General features: G+C 38.9%; 1 protein-coding gene across 2 annotated transcripts in view; it reads left to right on the top strand.

The window, feature by feature from the left end:
* The window catches only part of RPS6KA2 (ribosomal protein S6 kinase A2), a 434,977-nt gene that overhangs the window by 174,114 nt on the left and 240,567 nt on the right, over nt 1–20,296 (top strand). The window contains exon 1 of one of the 2 annotated variants that reach the window (XM_072643860.1): nt 810–1,151. The exons of the other annotated variant lie outside the window; for it this stretch is intronic. Coding sequence (XP_072499961.1) covers nt 1,053–1,151 — 99 coding nt within the window. The 5' untranslated portion in view covers nt 810–1,052. Of the gene's footprint in view, nt 1–809; nt 1,152–20,296 lie in introns of those variants that run through there. 2 annotated transcript variants of the gene reach the window in all.

The following is a 20,296-nucleotide window of genomic DNA, read 5'->3' as shown; positions in this document are numbered from 1 at the left end:
GCCAGGCAGCTTCTGAGAAACCTTCCCCAGGGTCCTGGGTCACTTCTCTCTCAGGGTATGCTCCATTCAGACATTAATAAGTCATCTGTTTGGGTAATTTTCTGTATATGTAGTGAGGGTCATGAAGCAGGATGTGTGTCTTTGTTCTTTACATGCTGAAAAAGGAGGATCATCTCAAGGTTAGGAGCTAGTGCCCCTTCAGTGGCTTGCAAAATCTGTTACATCCCTAGAAATAAAGAAAGGTACCCCCTTTGCAAAAAGAAACTGGGGAATTGTTTCCAAAGAAACTTTTCTGACCACTTTACGGGCTATTGCCTGGATAGGGTGATAACTAGCTCTTTGTGCATCCCCAGGGATAAGGAAGGAAGATGCAGACCTGGAAAGTTAGGTGTATTCAGAGCTCCACTCTGATATTATCTCTTTTAAAAAGATATTTGACAATTTAAAATGAAAGTTCTGTCCTCTACAGAATAAAATCAGGTCCTCTATGTTTTATAATTCAGGAGTGTGTGTGTGTGTGTGTGTGTGTGTGTGTACGTGTGTACGCACGCGGATGTGAAAGAAATGAGTTTCCAAAGCAATAAATAAAAAACTAGAAAAGACCCAAAGGAACCCACTAAGGGTACACACAATAGACGCATACAATATTTATCTGAAATCCTCTGTGCCTGGGAGTGGAAAGCTGGGTTAATTGTACATGCAGCAGAAACGCAAGGTGATTGGCTGTAGTAGCACTGAAGGCAAAGGAAGGGAGGGGAGAGGAGGGGAAAGAGAGTCTTGCAGCACTCCAATGTAAACAGTGGAAAGAAAGAGATCGAGAGTAAAAGCTTGGGGTGCTCTCCCGATTGAGCAGCCCCCGGAAATCTGCAATGGCTCGTGCAGCCGGCCCTTTGTTTACCTAGCTCCGGCAGCCCGGTGGGGTGGATGGAAAGCCCACGCTGCGAAGGCAGCCCGTGTCTCTTCCATGGATTTTAACAATAGGGACGGTGGGGATGCACTAGCTCCCCCCAGCACTGCAGCTCCCGGCCCTGCATGCTAGTTCAAACGGGGCAATGGAAACGAGCATGAGGAAGTTCACTGTGCGTAGATTCTTCTCGGTGTATCTCCGCAAGAAATCCCGTTCGAAGAGTTCGAGTTTGAGTAGATTTGAGGTAAATCGCATGGCCCAAAGGAGTGGGGTGGCATCAAGGGGGAGAACGTATGAATCGGGGAGCATCTGCAGTCCCTGAATGAATGATGAGTTGGGAAAGGCTGTATTCTAGAGGTTCGTGCCCTGATGCTGCCGCCGCCGCCTCTCTCTCTCTCTCACTTTGGGCATTTGCTGAGCGGTTTGGGTAATGCCGGGCACATTTTAACCTGTCCTGTGAATTTACCTAGCGTAGCCCTGATGTATAAAGACCCATGCTTGGGAGTTGGGGAAACTTATTTTAGATCATGGCTGATTCACCGAAGTCTAAACCAGCAGTGCCCAAAATATGATTGATGTGACTCACTGAACTGGACTGCCCCTGTGGCTGTCAGTCACCACCCAGCTTTGTCCGGTTGAAGTTTCCGTAACTTAAAAATAAAATGCAGCTGCTACTAAGAATTTGTCAACAATATACATTTTCCTTATTTACTTAGCTAGATGTTCGCAGTGTTAATATGTATCTGAATGCAGGTCTGGACTGTATCCAGAAATGCCACATGATATTTAGGGGCATCCCAAAAGGCGGTAGAGAAGTAGAGGGTGTGCCTTCCGTAGTCTCATCCAAATTACCATCATCTCCCATCACTCTACTTTTGTTGATTATTGATTCTTCAGTTGCGCACTAAGGCATTTAACTTAAAGGACCATAAATGTTATTTTCTTAGATAGATTAGAGTATTTTAAATGGGTGCAGAATTAACCCACCCGACCCACAGTACCATCTACTTAGTTGGCTGAGGCATTCTAAAAAGGCAGCTTTCCTTTAATAGAGCAACGATGCATTAGGCCCCTGCAGCTTCAGGGTCAATTTAGAATGGCCCTGAAAACCTGGAAGATCTTGGAAATAACACCTTTCCTCCACTTAATTCACTCTCTGGCTTTAAATGTTTGCAAATCTGCTTTCCAAACAATTCTAAAGTAGGCTCACAGTGTAGTAGACAAGAACTTTTGGTCTCCCCCCACCCAATCCAAATTAGTTAAATTTCCAACATAATAGAAAGGTAAGGTATATTTCCAATGAAGTGGAGACCTCCCGGAAAGAGACATAGGACAGATTTCTACAAATTTCTTTTAGTGGTGTTCTTGGCCCTCACACAGTAAGTGCAGTAGGATTTTTTGTTTATTCTGTATCTGTTACCTCATTTGAATTAGTTACCTTTTTTCCCCACTCTTGTTTCCTTTGTCACTGATGGCTTTGTATTGGACCCTATTATGGATTGCTTAAATTGATGATCTGATCAGCTTCAGATTTAAAGGGAGCTTGGAATTATTTAATTACAAAGTTTATCTTGTATTATTCCTGAATCAAGAGTTGAACTTGCTAGACTGAACCTTATTGTGCCTGTTTTCTGGGAGAGAAAAGCATATATTTACAAGAACCATTGATTGAGCGGCTCTGGGAGGACTCCCTTCCAGGTGGGGAGGCATGTTGATGACCAGAAAAAAAAAATATTTTTTAAATTGCAGTTGAAATTTTAGGATTTTAAAAAATTAGAGTGCATAATAGAATTCTAGGGCAATATTTTCACCAAGTAGGTTTCTGTTTTATTTTATTTTGTTCTATTGTCTTTTTCAAGGTAGGGAGAAATATAAATTACTATTTTTTTTTCCTCCCAAAGTACCAGCCCGAGTTGGGAAAAGACTGTGCAAGGAGTCTTTTTTGAAATTTGCTAGAGTTGAGGGCTCATACCACAACTTTGCATTCCCCATCTCCACCTCACCTCAGCCTTTATTATATCTAATATTATCTGTTGACCTATTTTCAGGTATAATGTAGAAGAAAGATTTTTTTTCTTTTAAAAAGCATGACCGATAAAAACTTGTTCCATTATTGAAAAGTGAAAATCATAAAATATGTTAGTATCCATAAATGTCCAAACTGATTAGGGGAAACCAGAGTATTTCCTGAGAGAAGCCTCACAATTTTTACATCTGCACATTCACTTCTGGTTGCAGCCCAAGGAGTGCTAATCAACAAAATGTAAAAGGCAGGAGCCCCCTGCCAGTAGCTTTGAATCTAGAAGTAGAAACATCCAGTAATTATCTCAAACAGATGGGTGTTTGCCCTGGGTTGGTTTAGTATACCAAATGAGAAAAAGTCCCCTATGACCAAGAAGTAAACCAAAGGTAATTGGCTTAGAAACATAAAAAAAAACCCAACCATTTTTGGTTGTTAGAGCAAAATGTGTTTCCAAAAATACTATTTTGCATTGACCCCAAAGTCTGGTGTCCCATAATATCTGAGTACCACAGAATAAGATGAAATGCCATTTCTAGCAGGAAAAAAAGAAAGGAAGAAAAAACCTAAACTATTTATCTAACTTCCTTTCCTGGTTTTCCCAATACTACCACTTTAAATGTACCTCCCTTTGATTTCTAGTGCCTCAAATCTTTGATTTGAGGGCAGAGTTGATTTTATAAATTTTAACTTATGAAAAAAAACGTGATAAACATAAACATCTCTGTAACATCTGGATTGCTTTTATCAGATTCTCCATGACATAATGGGGGGGAGAAGGGGTGCTAAACAAAAGAAGAAATGAATTCCTTTCCCTGATTCCCCGTGGGTGCCTTTGCTTTAGGTTCCATCTCATTTTTATGAGTTTTATCAAACTTGTGGGTTCTTAGGATCCTTGCTTCTTTCCAAAACTCAGAGTTCAGATCTCATTTGACCCCTTCCCAAGTGAAACTCTGGTGGCAGAGCATTCAGCAGCCAGAAACTTGCCTTTGTTTGAAGAGTGGGGGCCCGGAAAGATAGTCAACTCTCTGAAAGTGAACCCCCCCCCCCAAAAGGAATGATACATTATGAGAGGTATTTTCTTATTACCTTTCCACAATATAAAAACACCTATTTTTAAGTCTACTCCCCATGGCACATCGGTATTTATTTTGTTAGAAGTTATCATATGTATTACAGTAAAGACTCCCAGTTTTCAGGAGGACAAGTTTCCACCTGGGGAAATATTCTGAAGGAGGGTAGTACATCTGATTAGGGCATGTAAGTGCCTTGAACCAACTTTTCCTACTATGCTATTAGGGGAAAAATATTTTCTAGGCCCTTTTAAACCCAAGAAGGCACATGACTAATGTGATTCTATAATCACAAAAGAGATGGATGGGTCCTCTCAAGCCATCTAGTCTGAAAATCTCCTCCACAGCCCATTCAATTAGTGGTTATCAGGCCATTGAAGACAGCCACTGAGTAGAGTCCAATTACTTGCCAAAGACATCCATTCTACTTGCAGATAGCTTTGGTTTTAAATAAATTTTTCTTTTTATTGGAGCTAACCTAGCTTGACTATACCTCTCTGCACCTTAGAGCTATTGTCCTTAATTCTGTCCTTTAGGACCAAACAGAACAATCTAATCCCTATTCCAGATTTCAGCCTTTTTTAGCTACATATATTGATTCGGACTTACAATGTATCAGAAAAGTAAACTAGTCTAGAGTGAAAAGGAGAATATCAAATTCCTGGCACCATACATGACAGTGTTTGAAGATTATCATCTAACAATCCCATAATTCCCATCAGCTCCTACCCTATCTATATGTGCTGCCATTCTTTAAAAATAAAATAATAACTTCTGTACATAACAAGGTTTATAGTCAGGTCATGTAGCAGGGTGAAAAGATAAGCAACGGACAACCCACATACTATATTACTCATGTGACATTAAAAAATTTGGAGGAATGCCCCCAAGAGTAAGGCAAACACCCTGTGGAGAACTCACGGGAGGGTAGAGATCAGTATTGCATGGGATAAGATTGTAGATGGATTTCAACCCACGGCTTTGAAGAGAGCAGTCATATCAATAAGATAGAGATCCTTCATGCATTTTCTCATCACAACACTGTGAAATAGGTGGGTGAGTATATAGTATAATCCCTGTTTTACTGGGCCGTCTCCAGTTGTCCTGATCTGTATCTGATCACTGGACCCACATGGCTTCAGAAGAGGAAGTGAGACTGGTGACTTTGCACAACCCTCCTTCACTTAAATCCATTTCACTTGCAAGTCATCACATCATCTTCCGGTTGTCACGGTCCTCTTTGAGAACAAAGGATAAACCACAATACCTATTTTATAAATGAGAAAACTACAATTCAGAGAATTTAAGTAATTTTCTCATGGTCTCAAGTCAGAGCTTGTATTCAAACCCACAACTCAATTTCCAAGCATAATACTCTTTGCTTTACCACATTTCATTATAAGTACACACCTTAGGCTAGCTTCTAAGGAGTTTTGACATCAAAATAGTAAACATACTTTTCTGTCACAGAATATTTTTCAGCTACTGTCCAATTGTCTATGAATTATATTGTGGAGAAACCATAATTCATTTAAAGTAACGTAATCCCATGAATCTAAAACAATGTAACATCACTTCAACCTGGAAATTTAAGCTGCACATGATAGTACCAAATTATACCACTTGTGCTATGTTACTAACAGGATTTTTTATTTCCTTTGAAAAATTATGTAGAGTATATGTAGAGACATGGTTAGTATATTTGGCTTAAAATCAGGAGGATCTAATATCTTCTGACACTTATTGTTTCCAGACTACCAACAAACCAACTAAGCTCTCTCTGCCTTAGGTGACTTGACTGGGCTTATGAATTAAGGCATCTATATGGTACGTAATGGAATGGACTCTCCAACTTAATAGGATTCTGGAAAATTCTGTGGAAGTTAGAGTTAAAAGGAGCTTGTAAGAATCTCTGGAAACTAGAGTTTGTTTTATAGGGGAAAAGCAGTAGGCTGAAGTTTTGAGTCCTTGACTCTCTCCATTGTGACCTTAAGCAAGCAACTTGTCTGGTTAGCTGGGATTTCAACTTGCAAGAAAGATTATTCGGGACTCTTCCATTTCTAAATCTTATCATGTCACGTTTTGTGTTCTTGCCCTAGTCTATATCCCCTCATTATGCTTTTGTGTTTTGCTTATTTTTTATCATAGTATTTTTCTGAAGATGGATTTCTGGAAAGTGTGCAGTAAATTGTTAAGTTTTACCTTGTGTGGCCCCTACTACCATCCGATGTTGGAGAGTCACTAGTGATCTGGAGACATGAGGGTGTATCCATATAGTTAAATTGTTATTGTGAGTATTGTAATGATCTACAGAAAGCCATTTTACCTGAAAGTTCAAAGGCAGTGGAAAATATAGGACAGTGAACAACCGTCTCCTTATGTGCTCCAGACAAGATTGTCTACCTCAACTCTGCTACTAAGAGATTTTGTAATTATAATAACTCTGACTTAAATAACACTGCTTGTCTTCATCCGGGACTGTTCCATGAGGAAACTTGATTTGTCATATATGTAGTATCTGCTTTGTTTAACTGAAGGGGAAGTTGGCTAGAAAAGAACTGCTGCCTTGAAATCTTGAAGGAAATTCCCCCTTAAAATCTGGCATCACATGTCATGATTCAGCCTCTGCTTCTCTCTTCAAACTTCCTTATGGTCTCTAAATTATCCAATCCAATAGTCGTTTCTCAGTGCTCATCTTCAGTGAAATCTATAGCATTTGGCTTTGTTGACTGCTCTCCTCTCCTAATGCTTTCTCTTCTCTATGTTTTCATGCCATTGATATCTCTTGATTTTTCTCTTATACTCCTATTTAAAAGGCTTCTCTTTTGGATCATCATCATGTCCTGCCCCCCAAAACTCGGGCCGTAGGTCCTTCTTTCTCTCTTTTCTCTCTTATCAGCTCCTGTGGATTCATCTACCATCCCTTTGAAGATGACTCAGAACTGTGATTCTAGCCCTAGTCTCTCTCCTCAGCTTCCGTATCACTGTCTATTGAGCTTTTCCCACATGATGTCCCTTGGGCAGCTCAAACTCATGCCTAAAATAGAACCTTTTATCTCCCCTGCCCCAAACCCACTCTTTTTCTCACTTCCCCATTTCTATCAAGAATGCTACTGGTATTTTCAGTCAGGGTCCCAACCTGGGAGATATCCCTGACTCTTCAGTCTCCTTTGCTCCCCATCTCAATGATACTAACTACTTATCCACACAGAATCTCTTACAGCTATCCCCTTCTATACACCTACATAGCTAATGTCCTCTTTGGGGCTTTTGTCACTTCCCACCTAGACCATTTGAAATCACATCCTAACTATTTTCTTTGGCTCCTTTCTCCCCTCTCCAGTCAATCAATAAGCATTTATTAAGTGCTTTGTTACGTGCCTGGCATCGTGCTAAGCACTGGAGATACAAAGAAAAGCAAGAGGTAATCCCTGATCTTGAAGGGTTCACGATCTAATGGAGGAGAAAACAGGCAAACAACTACGTGCCACAAGGCTGTGTCACTCCCTTTCTCAAGAAGCTTGAGGTACTCAGATTCCTCCATGTAGCATTTAATGTTCTTCATAGTCTGACACCAGCTTACCTTTGTGATTGATTACACACTACTAACCCCTCACACACATTATGCTCCAGTCAAACTGGCTTAAGTACTGTTCCTCAGCACCTGGCATTGTATCTCTCTCCTCCTGGACTTTGCATAGGCTGTGCTTTAAGCCTGTACTGCACTCACACACTTTTCAAGGCTCAGTTCAAGTCCTCTCTTGGTCCTCTTTGACATTTTCATGCTCCTTATTATTTTGTATATATTTTGTGTGTTGTGATCCTCAATAGATTATAATCTCCTTGATGACACTTTTGTCTTTGTACCTGTACTACGTAAGGCAGTGTGAATGATGCATGTTGGGTACTTACATTTTTTTTTATTAATTGACTATCACTGTGGTTTCCCTTTACCACATCTCCATCCCACATAGACTGAAGAACTACTAGGTTAGAAGGAGATGAACCTCTCACTCTAACACCCCAGGGATTTACTTGGTAGTTCCATAATCCTGGTTTGATGCAGCTGTAGGGAATGTTAGCTGCTACATACTTCTACAGCACCCAGAGTCATACTCACCCTAATGAAGGGAAATTTATAGATTATCTGGATTTTTTTCCACTTATCTCTACTACTTAGCCTAGTAATACCCAAAACCGAATAGTCTATACTAATTTATGCACATGTAAATTGGCATGTGTATGTCTTATTAATATTAATCATTGTTTAAAATAATCTATCACATTAGAGTTTTAAGGTTTATAAAGTGCTTTTCCTCACCAAACCCTGTAAAGCAGATTAGGGTAAATATTATTCTCATCATTTTGTAGGTGAAAAACTAAGGTGCAGAAAGGTTCAATGATCTGCTCGATGTCCCACAACTAGTAAAAGACAGAGCTTGAACTCAGATTCTCTAACTTGAAATTCAATATCCTTTTCACTCTAAACAAAGTAGAGAAGTACAGTAGGGGTAGTGGAAAGAGTACTAGACTTGGCAGTAGGAAAACCTACATTTGATCCTACCTCCAACACTTTAATTTACTAACTGTGTGACCGTGGACAAGTTAACTTTTCTGAGACTCAGTTTCCTCGTCTATAACATGGGATGATAACAATTCACAAAGTTTTTTTGAGACTAAAACAGATAATGTATCTGAAATATTTTGTGAATAGAATTCTAGACTTAGAGTTAGAAGGGATCTTAGAGGTCATTATAATTCCTCATTTTGCAGATGAGAAACTGAGATCCAGAGAAAGAAAGTGAGTCACATAAGGTCATATAAGAAGAAAGTAAATGGAAGAGCTGGAGCCTAAAGTGAGGTCCTCCAGACCCCAAATCAAGCAATAATGAGGAGCACTAATTCCCTCTGCTTTATTGTAGTGCTATAGAATGCATCTTATTAATTATTATGTAAAAGAAAAATCTATGAGGTAATTTTCTCTTTACAGTTTAATCCATTCCCCATTGGGGTAGAGATATAGACTGTTCAATGGAGCTAAGAATAGTTACTATGATCATGGTGTTCTCAGCAAATGGCCCAGTATCTCTTTGCTATTCATTGTCACCTTTATTTACCAGAAAATGAATGTCCAGTTGGTGGATGCCCAAGGCCATAGAGTTCTCCCAGAATGCTTTTCCCTTTGACCATATCACTAGTATTTCACCAAAAAATAGATGACATAAGAACGATGCCATGGAAACAACAATGTTCTTTGTTTTTGGCTCAGAAAAGTTGAGCAAAGGAAGTTGAAACAGGTAAAAAAAAATTGATTTTAGATTATCTGAGGATTTCAGTTATCTCTCTGCCTTTGTTACTTATGATCATAGATATCAACAGTTTAGTTGTCAGTATACATGAGCCCGTTAGTGTGTGTGTGTGTGTGTGTGTGTGTGCGTGCGTGCGTGCGTGTTTAAGGTAAAAATTGATCTATTCGAATAAAGCAAACAGTGAAGAACTTTCAGTAAATATCATGAGGTATTTTGGCTTCAGTAATGGAAAAAGAAAAAAAAAAGCTTCCTGGAAAGTTAAACATAAAGCTTATCCTCAGTGCTTGACAGGTAAGTTCTTCTAGATATTGGGCAGCTTCCAGGAAAACTCTTTCTAATTAAGGGGGTTTTCAGGTACTGCTGATAAAATCACCTAAAGAAATTCCAGCAAGATAATCCCAATTTTCCTGAGCTGACAACCTCTAGTCAAATAAGACCACAATAAATAATGCATAACAGCAAATGTAGGTTTTGGTTTTGTTTAGGTATTGTATGACTTGGGGGCAAAACTTTTCTATGTCAGGACTGTTCTTGTTTCTCCAAATTTTAGGACTCCAAATTTTTTTTTAAGGCAGCTCTGTGGTACAATGTTGGATCACCCTTAATTTCCTCAACTGTTCAATGGAGAAAATAATAGCACCTACCTCCCAGGGATTTTATGAGGATAAAATGAAATAATATTTGTAAAGCAAATTGTAAACTGCTATACAATAACATAATATATACTATTCACTAACAGTGTTATTATTAGAATTATTTTGGTGGTGGTGGTAGTTGTTCATGTTGTAGCAACTATCGGAGTCGTATGCCTGTCTTTAGTCAGTCAAAAACTCTAAAACAATAATAAGGCTCAGTCACATATACACAAGATCTGTGACATAAAAAGAAGGAGACAGAAATTGTTTTTCCCCTCCTTATAAGCATATCTCTCACCTGTCACCCCGAGGCAGCCCTTTCTGTCACTGGCTAGCTCTTACTGATGGAAAGTTCTTTACATGGCACCTAAATCTGTGTTCCTATAATAGCCATCTTTTTTGTCCTCCAGCGCTACACAAGACAAATGAAATCCCCCTTTCACTTGATCGCCCTTCCCATACTTGTAGGCCACCAGCAGAGCCCCTACAGTCTTCTCTTCCCTTAGTTCTTCAACCCTTACTCATATGATACAATTTTGTAATTGTCCTAACAGCTGTATGATACCGACCTTTTACTGTATTGAATATTTTGCCTCCATTTTCTAAGTGGGGAATGTCAGACACAGAGACTGCAATTTGTCCAAATTGAAGGAGGCAGGCATTAGCGAAGCTTGATTCAAGACACCACTGTACTAAGCTTTTATAATCAGTCACAAAGGAAATAAACTAGTAAGATTCTCCTTATTTATGACACATTCCCATAAAGCAGCATATTTTATTCCTGATATAAGTGGTTTGGGTCTCAACCTCCTTCCCCCTCAATTTACTAGTTATTTAAGCTTATTATTTATTTTAACCAGAAAAGGTATTTTTTTTAATGAAACTAAAATGATCAGTAAATAGCCCAGTGGTGGAAATACCAACAGATTGTTAAGCCTTCGTGTAATTTAATCAAGTAAATGGGTCCAGCACAAATAGGGGGGATTTCATGTAAAATACTGTTAATCATATCTGCTTTGCAGCTGTGTGGGAAGTCTTTCATGCTGACTAGCTAGCTAAGGAGATATAATTGTGGCAGTGCTATAATTAAACATTAAAAAAAAAATCCCCCACACTAGGGTGTGTGAAGTAAATGTGCCATAACCACATACCTGTGATTTGTTATTAGTCAAGGTAAGAGACAGTATTTCTAACCACCCTAGGTGTGTATCTATTGTTATATGATAATTTGCTTCTGTTGAAGCTTCCTGACATCATTCTAAAGATGGAGGAGGAGCAGATGGCGAGACGGCCTTCCTTGACTTCTCTGTTTTTATCTACTCTTGAAAATCATATTCCTTTCTGAGTTCAAATAGAAATCTCCTCAAAGGTAAAAATTTTCTCAGCACCCAAGGTTGTAAATACGTTTGCTCTTACGCAGAATCTTCCTTCTGTAGTCTTTTGTCCTTTGGCCGGGATTTTTGTCACAACCAATCTCTCCCATACAAATGGAGTCTCAGTCACCAAGAGTGCTTTCCTTCTTCCCCTTCACCACACCCCTCAATGGAACCCAGATTTTCCAGAGACTTCATGATCTTCAAATTCTTCCTCCTGCCTCTGAGAGGTGGGTAAGGCTTTTAGCCTCTATATTTCCCTCTGGAAGGTGGGCACAGATGCTGTACAAAATAATCGGAACCAAAAGAATAGTGTACACAATAACCACCAAAGTGTCCATGGGAAGAAACTCACTTAAAGGAGATGTACCTTGGAAATAGTGTGAATTTGGTTCCAGACTGGCACAATAAAGCCAATATTGTTTTAAAGTAAGTCACATGATATTTTTGGCTTCCTAGTACATATGAAAGTTATATTTATACTATACCATATTCTATTAAGTGCACAATAGTATTATGTCTAAAAAAAAGCAATGTACCTACCTTAATTAAAAAACACTTTATTGCTTAAAAAAATGCTAACCATCATCTGAACTTTCAGCAAGCTGGTGGAGGGTCTTGCCTCGAGGTTGATGGTTGCTGACTGATCAGGCATGTGATTGCTGAGGACTGGGGTGGCTGCGGCAATTTTTTAAAATATATATATTTATTTAATATTTTCTTGTTTCCCCAATTACATATAAAAGCATTATTTAATGGCAATTTCTTCAAATAAGACAACAATGATGTTTGCAGCATTGACTGACTCTTCCTTTCACAAAAGATTTCTCTGAAGCAAGCAATGCTGTTAATAATATTTTAGCCACAGTAGAACTTCTTTCAAAATTGGAATCAATCCTCTCAAACCCCACCACTTCTTTATTGACTACGTTTATGTAATATTCTTCAATATGGTTGGGTCTCAGAGAATGGGGAGGTCCAAGGAGAGGGAGAAAGATGGGAAAATGGCCATGTTGAAGAAGTCGGAATACATACAATATTTATTGATGAAGTTCATTGTGTTACATGAACGTGGTTCCTGGTACCCCAAAACAATTATAAAAGTAACATCAAAGGTCACTGGTCACAGATCACCATAACAGATAGAATAATAATGAAAAACTTTGAAATATTGTGAGAGTTACCAAAAATATGACACGGAGACATGATGTGAGCGCATGCTGTTGTAAAAATGGCACCAGTAGACTTGCTGAATTCAGGGTTGCCACAAATCTTCAATCTGTAAAAAAAAAAAAAAAAATACAGTATTTTGGAAGCAAAATATATTGAGGCATGCTTAAAATTGAGAAAATAGATTAAAAAGTTGACCTTAGACCAAGGGGAAGGCTTGTGTATCATCAGGGCAAAATGTTGCAAACATTTCAAGAACCATCATTGTATAGAGTATATTGAGTTAATTTTATTGTTATTTTGAAGGCTCAATATGGAAAAAAGAAATCAGGGTTGGTGGAGAAGTATTTCCAAAAAAGCATTAGTAAACCCTTTTAATTTAAAAAAATAGGCATCATAGACCCATCTCTATTGAATATGGTATAGGAGAGACTAGAAACTATTCATTGGTCAGCTGCTTTCAATTCAGTGTAATTCTACAAATATTATACTTGGAACTGGGAATAAAAAAAACAGAAATTAAAACAATCCTCATCAAGGAGCTTCCTTTGTAAAGACTAGATTTTCACTTTTTTCCATTCTCGTATATACATATAATTGTATGTATAAACACAACATATATACAGACATACACACAAACATATATGTATACGTGTGTGTATATATATATATATATATATACATATATATAGGATAAATTGTCTTCTCCTGCCCTCTCCCTGCCCTTTTTCACCCTCCCTTTGTGCCTCCATATTTATTTGCATCTGTTATCATAATAAAGCTAGAGAATTCTGGGTTTAGTTACCCTCAAGATTTGTTAGACTCCTGGGTTTATCTTGTTTTCAGTGCACTGACGTGCTTTTCATCATAATTCATGGGCTACCTGAAAAAATATTCACAACATAAAACCATGTTTACTGTTATCTCAGTGCCAGATCTCATATGTTATGTGGATTGAAAGTAGGTCATAGGTAAGAGTGTGTAGAAACTATAGGCACTGGAACATCCTCAAGAAAAGCAGTAACAGGACTGAGTACCAAGACAGTTATATTTTCTTCTGGACACCTAAACCATATGCTGTAATACTGTCTTTGCAGAAAACTATTAGTCTTATTTCTGTTCTTTCCCATAAGGCCAAGTGATGAAATAGCATCTTTAGGCTATTCAAAGGATGAGATAAGATGATATATGTAAATTGATTTGCAAACCTTAAAGTGTTTCAAAAATGTTGGCTACTATCGTTATTATTATTTAGGAGAGTATAAAGGAAGTTGATGGAATTGTATTTGAAGAAAAAAATTGCATATAAGATGTTAATGTTGGAAATACTTTTTGCTACCCAGAACTTTGATACTTTCAGTCAAAGACTATTGCAAACCTTCAAATTCAATTTGATTATTTCAGTTCAGTTCAATTTATACAATTGATAGAAGGAGGTATATAGAAAATGGAGATGAATGATTTAGGAAAAAATGTACAGGAAAGACTCCAACCTAAGGACACTGTCTTTGTATGTGTAACCAGACTCACTCAGAGTGAGGTTGGTTATTTCTGTCCCTTCTAAGGATGTGGCCCATGGGTTTGGGTGATTCTTCTCTACTGCTATTAGGTCAAGTGTCCATTGTCTTCATTAGATTTTCCTAAGTGTTCACCACCACTGATTATTGTTTCAGTTTCACTTAACAAAATGAGCTTTTTACAAAAGGATCTTTACTGTAAATAAACAGAAAGGGAAAAAGTATAGATGTTTCCCCAAAAAAACCTGTGAACCACACTTTCACCTATACCACCTTGGTCTCTAGGGTGTATGAGCCCAACCTTAAAGAAATTTCTGTAATGCATTCACCTCACTTCTAAATGTGGTAGTCACTGGACGAATACAAATCTTGGCATGTGTGGCATTTAAAAAGGTTCAAGGGACATAATTTCTGGGTAGTTTAATCATTTTATTAATAATACTAGCATTTTAATAAAAGGATGGTCATTTGACCGTCTCTCTTTTAAACCAAAGACAGTCATGGCTACAGCAGGCTCATGGCTTATGTGCCCATTAGAACAGAGGTGTTCCTGAGGGTGGCAATCAACTCTGATTGGTTAACAGTTAATGAGAGAGTGAATATTATAATAAGGGGTTGGACCTAAACTTTGATTGCATCATTTACTTCTACATTACCTTCAGCCTTGGGCAATCTATTCCAAAAACTTATTCCCCACCCAAACCTGAAGAGAGCACCAAGGCTTCCCCACCTGGGGTAGGAGAAGGGGGGTAAGGGGGATCCAGATAGAGGAAAAGGTTAGCTGAGCCTTCAGAAGCTGAGATCTTGAAATCAGGATAAAATAAGAAGGGAGAAATTTCCCCAATCACTGGTTATCAATAATCATTTCTCTTACATAGATTCCAACTCTTAGACTTCTGGTACTAGCTATTCCAACTTTCCAATATTTCTTCACCTAAAAAATAATCAGGAAGAGGAGACACAAGAGAGATGGAAACAATACCAGGACCATGCATTCATAGGTCACATAGTGGCAGCCAGGATGGGAGATAAAGACCTGAGGCCTTTCTCCCCCATACAGCATTGCTTGCCTTCTCCAAGTTGAATGTAGTTGGTCAGAAAAAAACAAGAAGAAACGCAAGAGGCTTGCTTTGGCCTTTTGAATGTATCCCATTTCAGCAGCCAACCCACAGTATGCCTCTTCACCACCAATGTCTAGCAAACCAGAACCAATGCTAGAGGGTCTGTGCATGCTCTAAATTGAGGAGCAAGGTCTTTTCCTTACACATCATTAGCCTTTTCTGGAAACAGGCTCCTCAGCCTCTTCAGTATGGACTGACAGCAGGAAGAGTATTCCGCCTGTACACTGGGAAGAGAATGTCGTTGGCCAGGCTCCAGTTACATATGAGAAACCCATCATCCCATGGCCATTATCTTTGCAAAAGTACTTAAATGACTAGCAAACTGGCCAGGAGACTTTTTAGAAATTATAAAATATCCAGAAATTTTGAAGTTATTAAAAAAGGAATGGTGAAAGATCCTTTTTTATCACATACTTACCCATACATACATACATACAAATAAAGGACTTGAAAGATTTTAGAATTCATATCTTTTTCTTAATTTCAGATCTAATATTTCTTGAATCATTAATTTTTCTTAAGTTTTAGTTTGTAATGATTATCTACTAAACTTGGAGTGGAAAGCATATTCTTTATAATTTATGCAAAATAGTTTGAGATCAGGTATATGGTCAATATTACAGCAAAATAATACTATGTTCCATTATGTAGATATGAGTACAATATTCTAGAATATTATATTTTCAATACTTATTCTTCTCTGTGAGAGCTAACATGGTATAGTGCAGACAGAGAGTTGGCCTCTTAGCCAGGAAGACTTAGGTTTAAGTCTTTCTTCCAACATTTACTGGCATATCACTCTCTACAAACAGGTTTACGGTGTTCTAGGTGACTCTCTAAGACAGGGTTAGGGAACCTGTGGCCTTGAGGCCACATGTGGCCTTCTAAATTCTTAAGTGCAGCCTTTTGACTAATTCCAAATTTAATTTGTTGTGTATTGGATTCATTCAAAAGGGCGCACTTATGGATCTAGAAGGCTGGTTCCCCACCCCTGCCTCTCGTTGCAGAGATGTTGACCTGAATAGTAGAGGGAAATTGCTCACCTGTGAGATGCCTACACCTGTGAAACCACAACTCCACTCCTCTTTTCTTCTTTATAGCATCCAGAGACACAATAAAATATTCATTTTCAGAAAAGGAGCTTAAGGAGAAAAAAATTTCAAAAACAAACAGTGACCCCATGAAACCTTTGTCTAATTAGTCTTATTTTGTAACCTATGATTAGTAGCCATTTTTGCTTCTTCTGAAATTCCCATTCTAAAGCAAAAATCTGCAGTGCAATCTTCCAGTTAAGCTGTGAAAATTCAAAACAGAATGGGCTTTGGTTTCTGAATGCAGAAATAGGAATAATTCTTTTGCAAAGTGAGATGGAAATGCATACATGTACACAGGAAGAGCCAGATCGTATTTTCGACATGTTACTATGCTTGAGATGGTTACCATGTGATTTGCTAAAAGGAGAGAGTGCCTTGTGATGTTACTAAAGTAGTCCTGTTTGCTCAACATTAAGGGCAAAGGAGAGGTAGGAAAAACAATCACAAAAAGTACCGATGATGATTGGTCAATACAGAATATTCACACATGAAATGCGATATGCAGAGGGGAGCTGCTATCCTCAAACTTCTTGAACTCTACTCAGTTTGTAATCAGTTCATGGAAAGGAACAGGTGTGAGCATGGAGTGTTAATTCCTCAGATTTAACCCAGGAAATAGTATGTTGAGTGTTGCTTTCGTATTTTAGCCAAAGGGCGTGCAGGTGTTGTGCTATGTGATTTGAGCATTGCTATACAGGGTCAGGCTCAGCAAAGGAGTGAATAAAAATTGTTCACCTGATAAGGCATGTTAGAGCTTGTCAAATGGTTCACACGCTGGATGATGAATGCATAGGGCTTGGCCTTTCCAGCCACCTTAGCTTCTGTTTTACTATCTCCTTCCTCCTCTCTTTCCCCTCACTTGTCTTGCCTTTTGGAAATGCTATGTGTCCACAGGAACATGACATGGCAGATAAATATAGGAATAAATAAAAGAAGGTTCAATGACAGGTTCTCTGAGTGACATTTTTGCACGTATAAAGGATGGGGAATGGATATAATTAATAGAATGTTCTTGTCAGTCAGCATTTATTAAGCACCTGCTTTGTGCCAAACATTGTGCTAGGTTTAAAAAACATGCCCTGCTTTTAAGGTGATCACAGACTCTTGATCATGTACAACATGCAAATAATATGTCCAAACAAGATTTATACATGATAAATTGGGGGTAATCTGAGAGGGAAGGAGCTAAGAATAAAAAGGTCTGGGAAGGACTTCTTGTAGAAAGTGAGTGCTTAGTTGAGACTTGAATGAAATCAGAGAAGTTAGGTAATGGAGATGAGGAAAGAGAGTCAGAAAATGTTCGGAGGGGGGATGTGCAGAGATGGTGTCTCATGTGTAAGGATTAGCAAGAAGCCCAGTGTAATTGGATTGCAGAAGATTGGAACAGTAGTAGGAGGCAGGTTATAAGAGGCTTTGAATGCCAAAGAATTTTCTATTTGATGCTGCAGGCCTCTGGGATTTATTGAAAAGTGAGTTGATACTGTCAGATCTGTATTTTTGGAAGATGATTTTCACAGCTGAGTTGAGAGGATGGAGTAGAGAGAGATTTATGGCAGAGAGACCAGCCAACAGTTTACTACAGTAGGCCAGATGTGAGGTGATGACTTCTTGCATCAGGTGACAGAGGGAGAGAAAAGCGCATATAGGAGAGTTATTTTGAAGCTAAAAAATGACAGGCTTTGACACTGATTGGAAATGAGGGGGAGTGAGAAAGAATGAGGAGTTGAGGATGACACCTAATTTGCAATCCTAGGTAGATGGTGGTACCCTTGACAGTAACAGAGAAAGAAGAAGGGAAGAATTTGGGAGAAAAATATTGTGTGTGTATACACACATGCATACATATATCTAGACGTATTTGTGTTTAAATATGTATGCATGTGTGTATATGTATGTATGATACAGTCATATATATACATACATACATACACACACATTCTAGATATCTTATACTCAATTGGCAGTAGTCTCAAAGATCTTACAGGGTGGTCATAAAGACCAAACTAAGGTAAATGAAACAAAACCATTCAGCGCTAACTTGTCCAGCATCAGGTGTAAGAGCTCTGGTAAGAGGAGAGGCCAGAGTGGACTAGAGTGGTCACGGAAGACTTCATCAAGGCATTCTATTTGACATGGGCCTTCTTCTTATGCTAATGCCCAGAGGGAGACAATAGGTTTTAGTTCAGAGGATACCGGACTGAGAATGAAGCAATCGTGGAATTAACCCATGAGAGAGGGAGATCGGTTTCTTCATCTGGATTAAGAAAAAAACAAAAAACAAAAAACCAAGCACAGATTGGATTAAATGATCTCCAAAGCCTCTTCTAAAGTTAACATTCTGAAATACAAGGAAATACATTCTGTGAAATACATAGAAGACCTGTTACCAAGATAGCAATGACAAGGCTTGATTACTGATTAGCTATGGAGTCGGAAGAGCCAGACAGGTAGCAGTAGAGGATAACACTGAGGTTACAAACCTGAGTGACTGGGAGGATGCTTGTACCTTCAACAGTAATGGGGAATTTAGTTTTGTGATTTCTTGGTTTCTCATAAAGTCATTAGCCTCCCTCTGTTCCATTCTAATTTTTAAAGAACTATTTTCTTCAGTGAGCTTTTGAACCTCCTTTTCCATTTGGCCAGTTCTGCTTTTTAAAGCATTCTTCTCCTCATTGGCTTTTTGAACCTCTTTTCCTAATTGAGTTAGCCTATTTTTCATGGTGTTATTTTCTTCAGCATTTTTTGGGGTCTCCTTTAGCAAGGTGTTGATCTACTTTTCATGCTTTTCTTGCATCTCTCTCATTTCTCTTCCCAGTTTTTCCTCCACCTCTCTAACTTGATTTTCAAAATCCTTTTTGAGCTCTTCCATGGCCTGAGCCCATTGAATATTTATTTTGGATGTTTGGGATACAGAAGCCTTGACTTCTGTGTCTTTCCCTGATGGTAAGCATTGTTCTTCCTCATCAGAAAGGATGGGAGGAGATATCTGTTCACCAAGAAAGTAACCTTCTATAGTCTTATTTTTTTTCCCTTTTCTGGGCATTTTCCCAGCCAGTTACTTGACCTCTGAGTTTCCTCTCCACACCCACCTAGCTTCCAGATTTGCCCAGCTAGTGCTTGGGGTCTGAGATTCAAATGCTGCTCCCCAACCTCAGGGTTTTCAGCGGGGGCAGGGCTGCTATTCAGTGTGAGATTAAGTTCAGCTGCTTGGGTTGGGGCAGGGCCACCACACAAGGCTCAGTTCCCTCAGGGAATTTATGTGGAGAACTTCAACAATGGATCCGAGCTCCTGTCTGCTGCTGCCTCTGCTGCTGCCTCCTGAGGGAGCCTGAGTTATGGGGGCAACCCCGCTCCCATCTCGGCGAGCCAAAAAGACTCTCTCACTGACCTTTGGTGCCTGTGGGTGGAGGGACCTCTGTGGCTGCTGGAGATTCTGTCCCTGAAGCCTGCTCAGATCTGCACCTCTCGGTGCCACGTGGCCAAGGCAGGGCTGGGCTCTGCTCCGGGTCTGGTGCGTGATGGACCTTTTGTGTCAGTTTTTCAGGTCTCTCTGGAGCAGAAATCTCTACTCCATTGTTCTGCGGCTTCTGCTGCTCCACATTTTGTTGGGAGTTCTTCTTCACAGGTATTTTATGGGCTGTGGGTTGGGAGCTAGCATATGTGTATCTTTCTACTTCGCCATCTTGTCTCCTCCCCAGTAATGGGGAATTTAGGAAGAAGGAAGGATTTTCTTTCCCCCAATAATGCCATTTTAAATCACTTTGATTTTTGTACTTATCTCTTCCTGAAAAAAAAAAAAAGGAATTAGAGGATGAGAAGTAAAAATTAAAATAGTTTTTAAAGCCTTTTTTGTCCTGCAATTCAATTATAACTGAATGAATTATTTGCAAAGCAAAGATTTCAGTGTTCCTTAGCAGCTATTTGTCCTTTGTGCTAAGGAGCATTGCATAGAAGAAGAGATCTTGAGACATTTTGCCTAAGGGTTTAGGACTTGAAATCATGGAGTGAACTGGCTGTTATGCTCATGGTCATATTTGCAGAATAATTTGGCTTCACTTAGTCTGTAAAGAATGACAC

The sequence above is a fragment of the Notamacropus eugenii genome, chromosome 2, assembly GCF_028372415.1.
Source record: "Notamacropus eugenii isolate mMacEug1 chromosome 2, mMacEug1.pri_v2, whole genome shotgun sequence".
In the NCBI taxonomy this organism is placed as follows: Eukaryota; Metazoa; Chordata; class Mammalia; order Diprotodontia; family Macropodidae; genus Notamacropus; species Notamacropus eugenii.
Note: the sequence above shows the minus strand (reverse complement) of the source record. Positions and strands in the feature narration are given on the sequence as shown.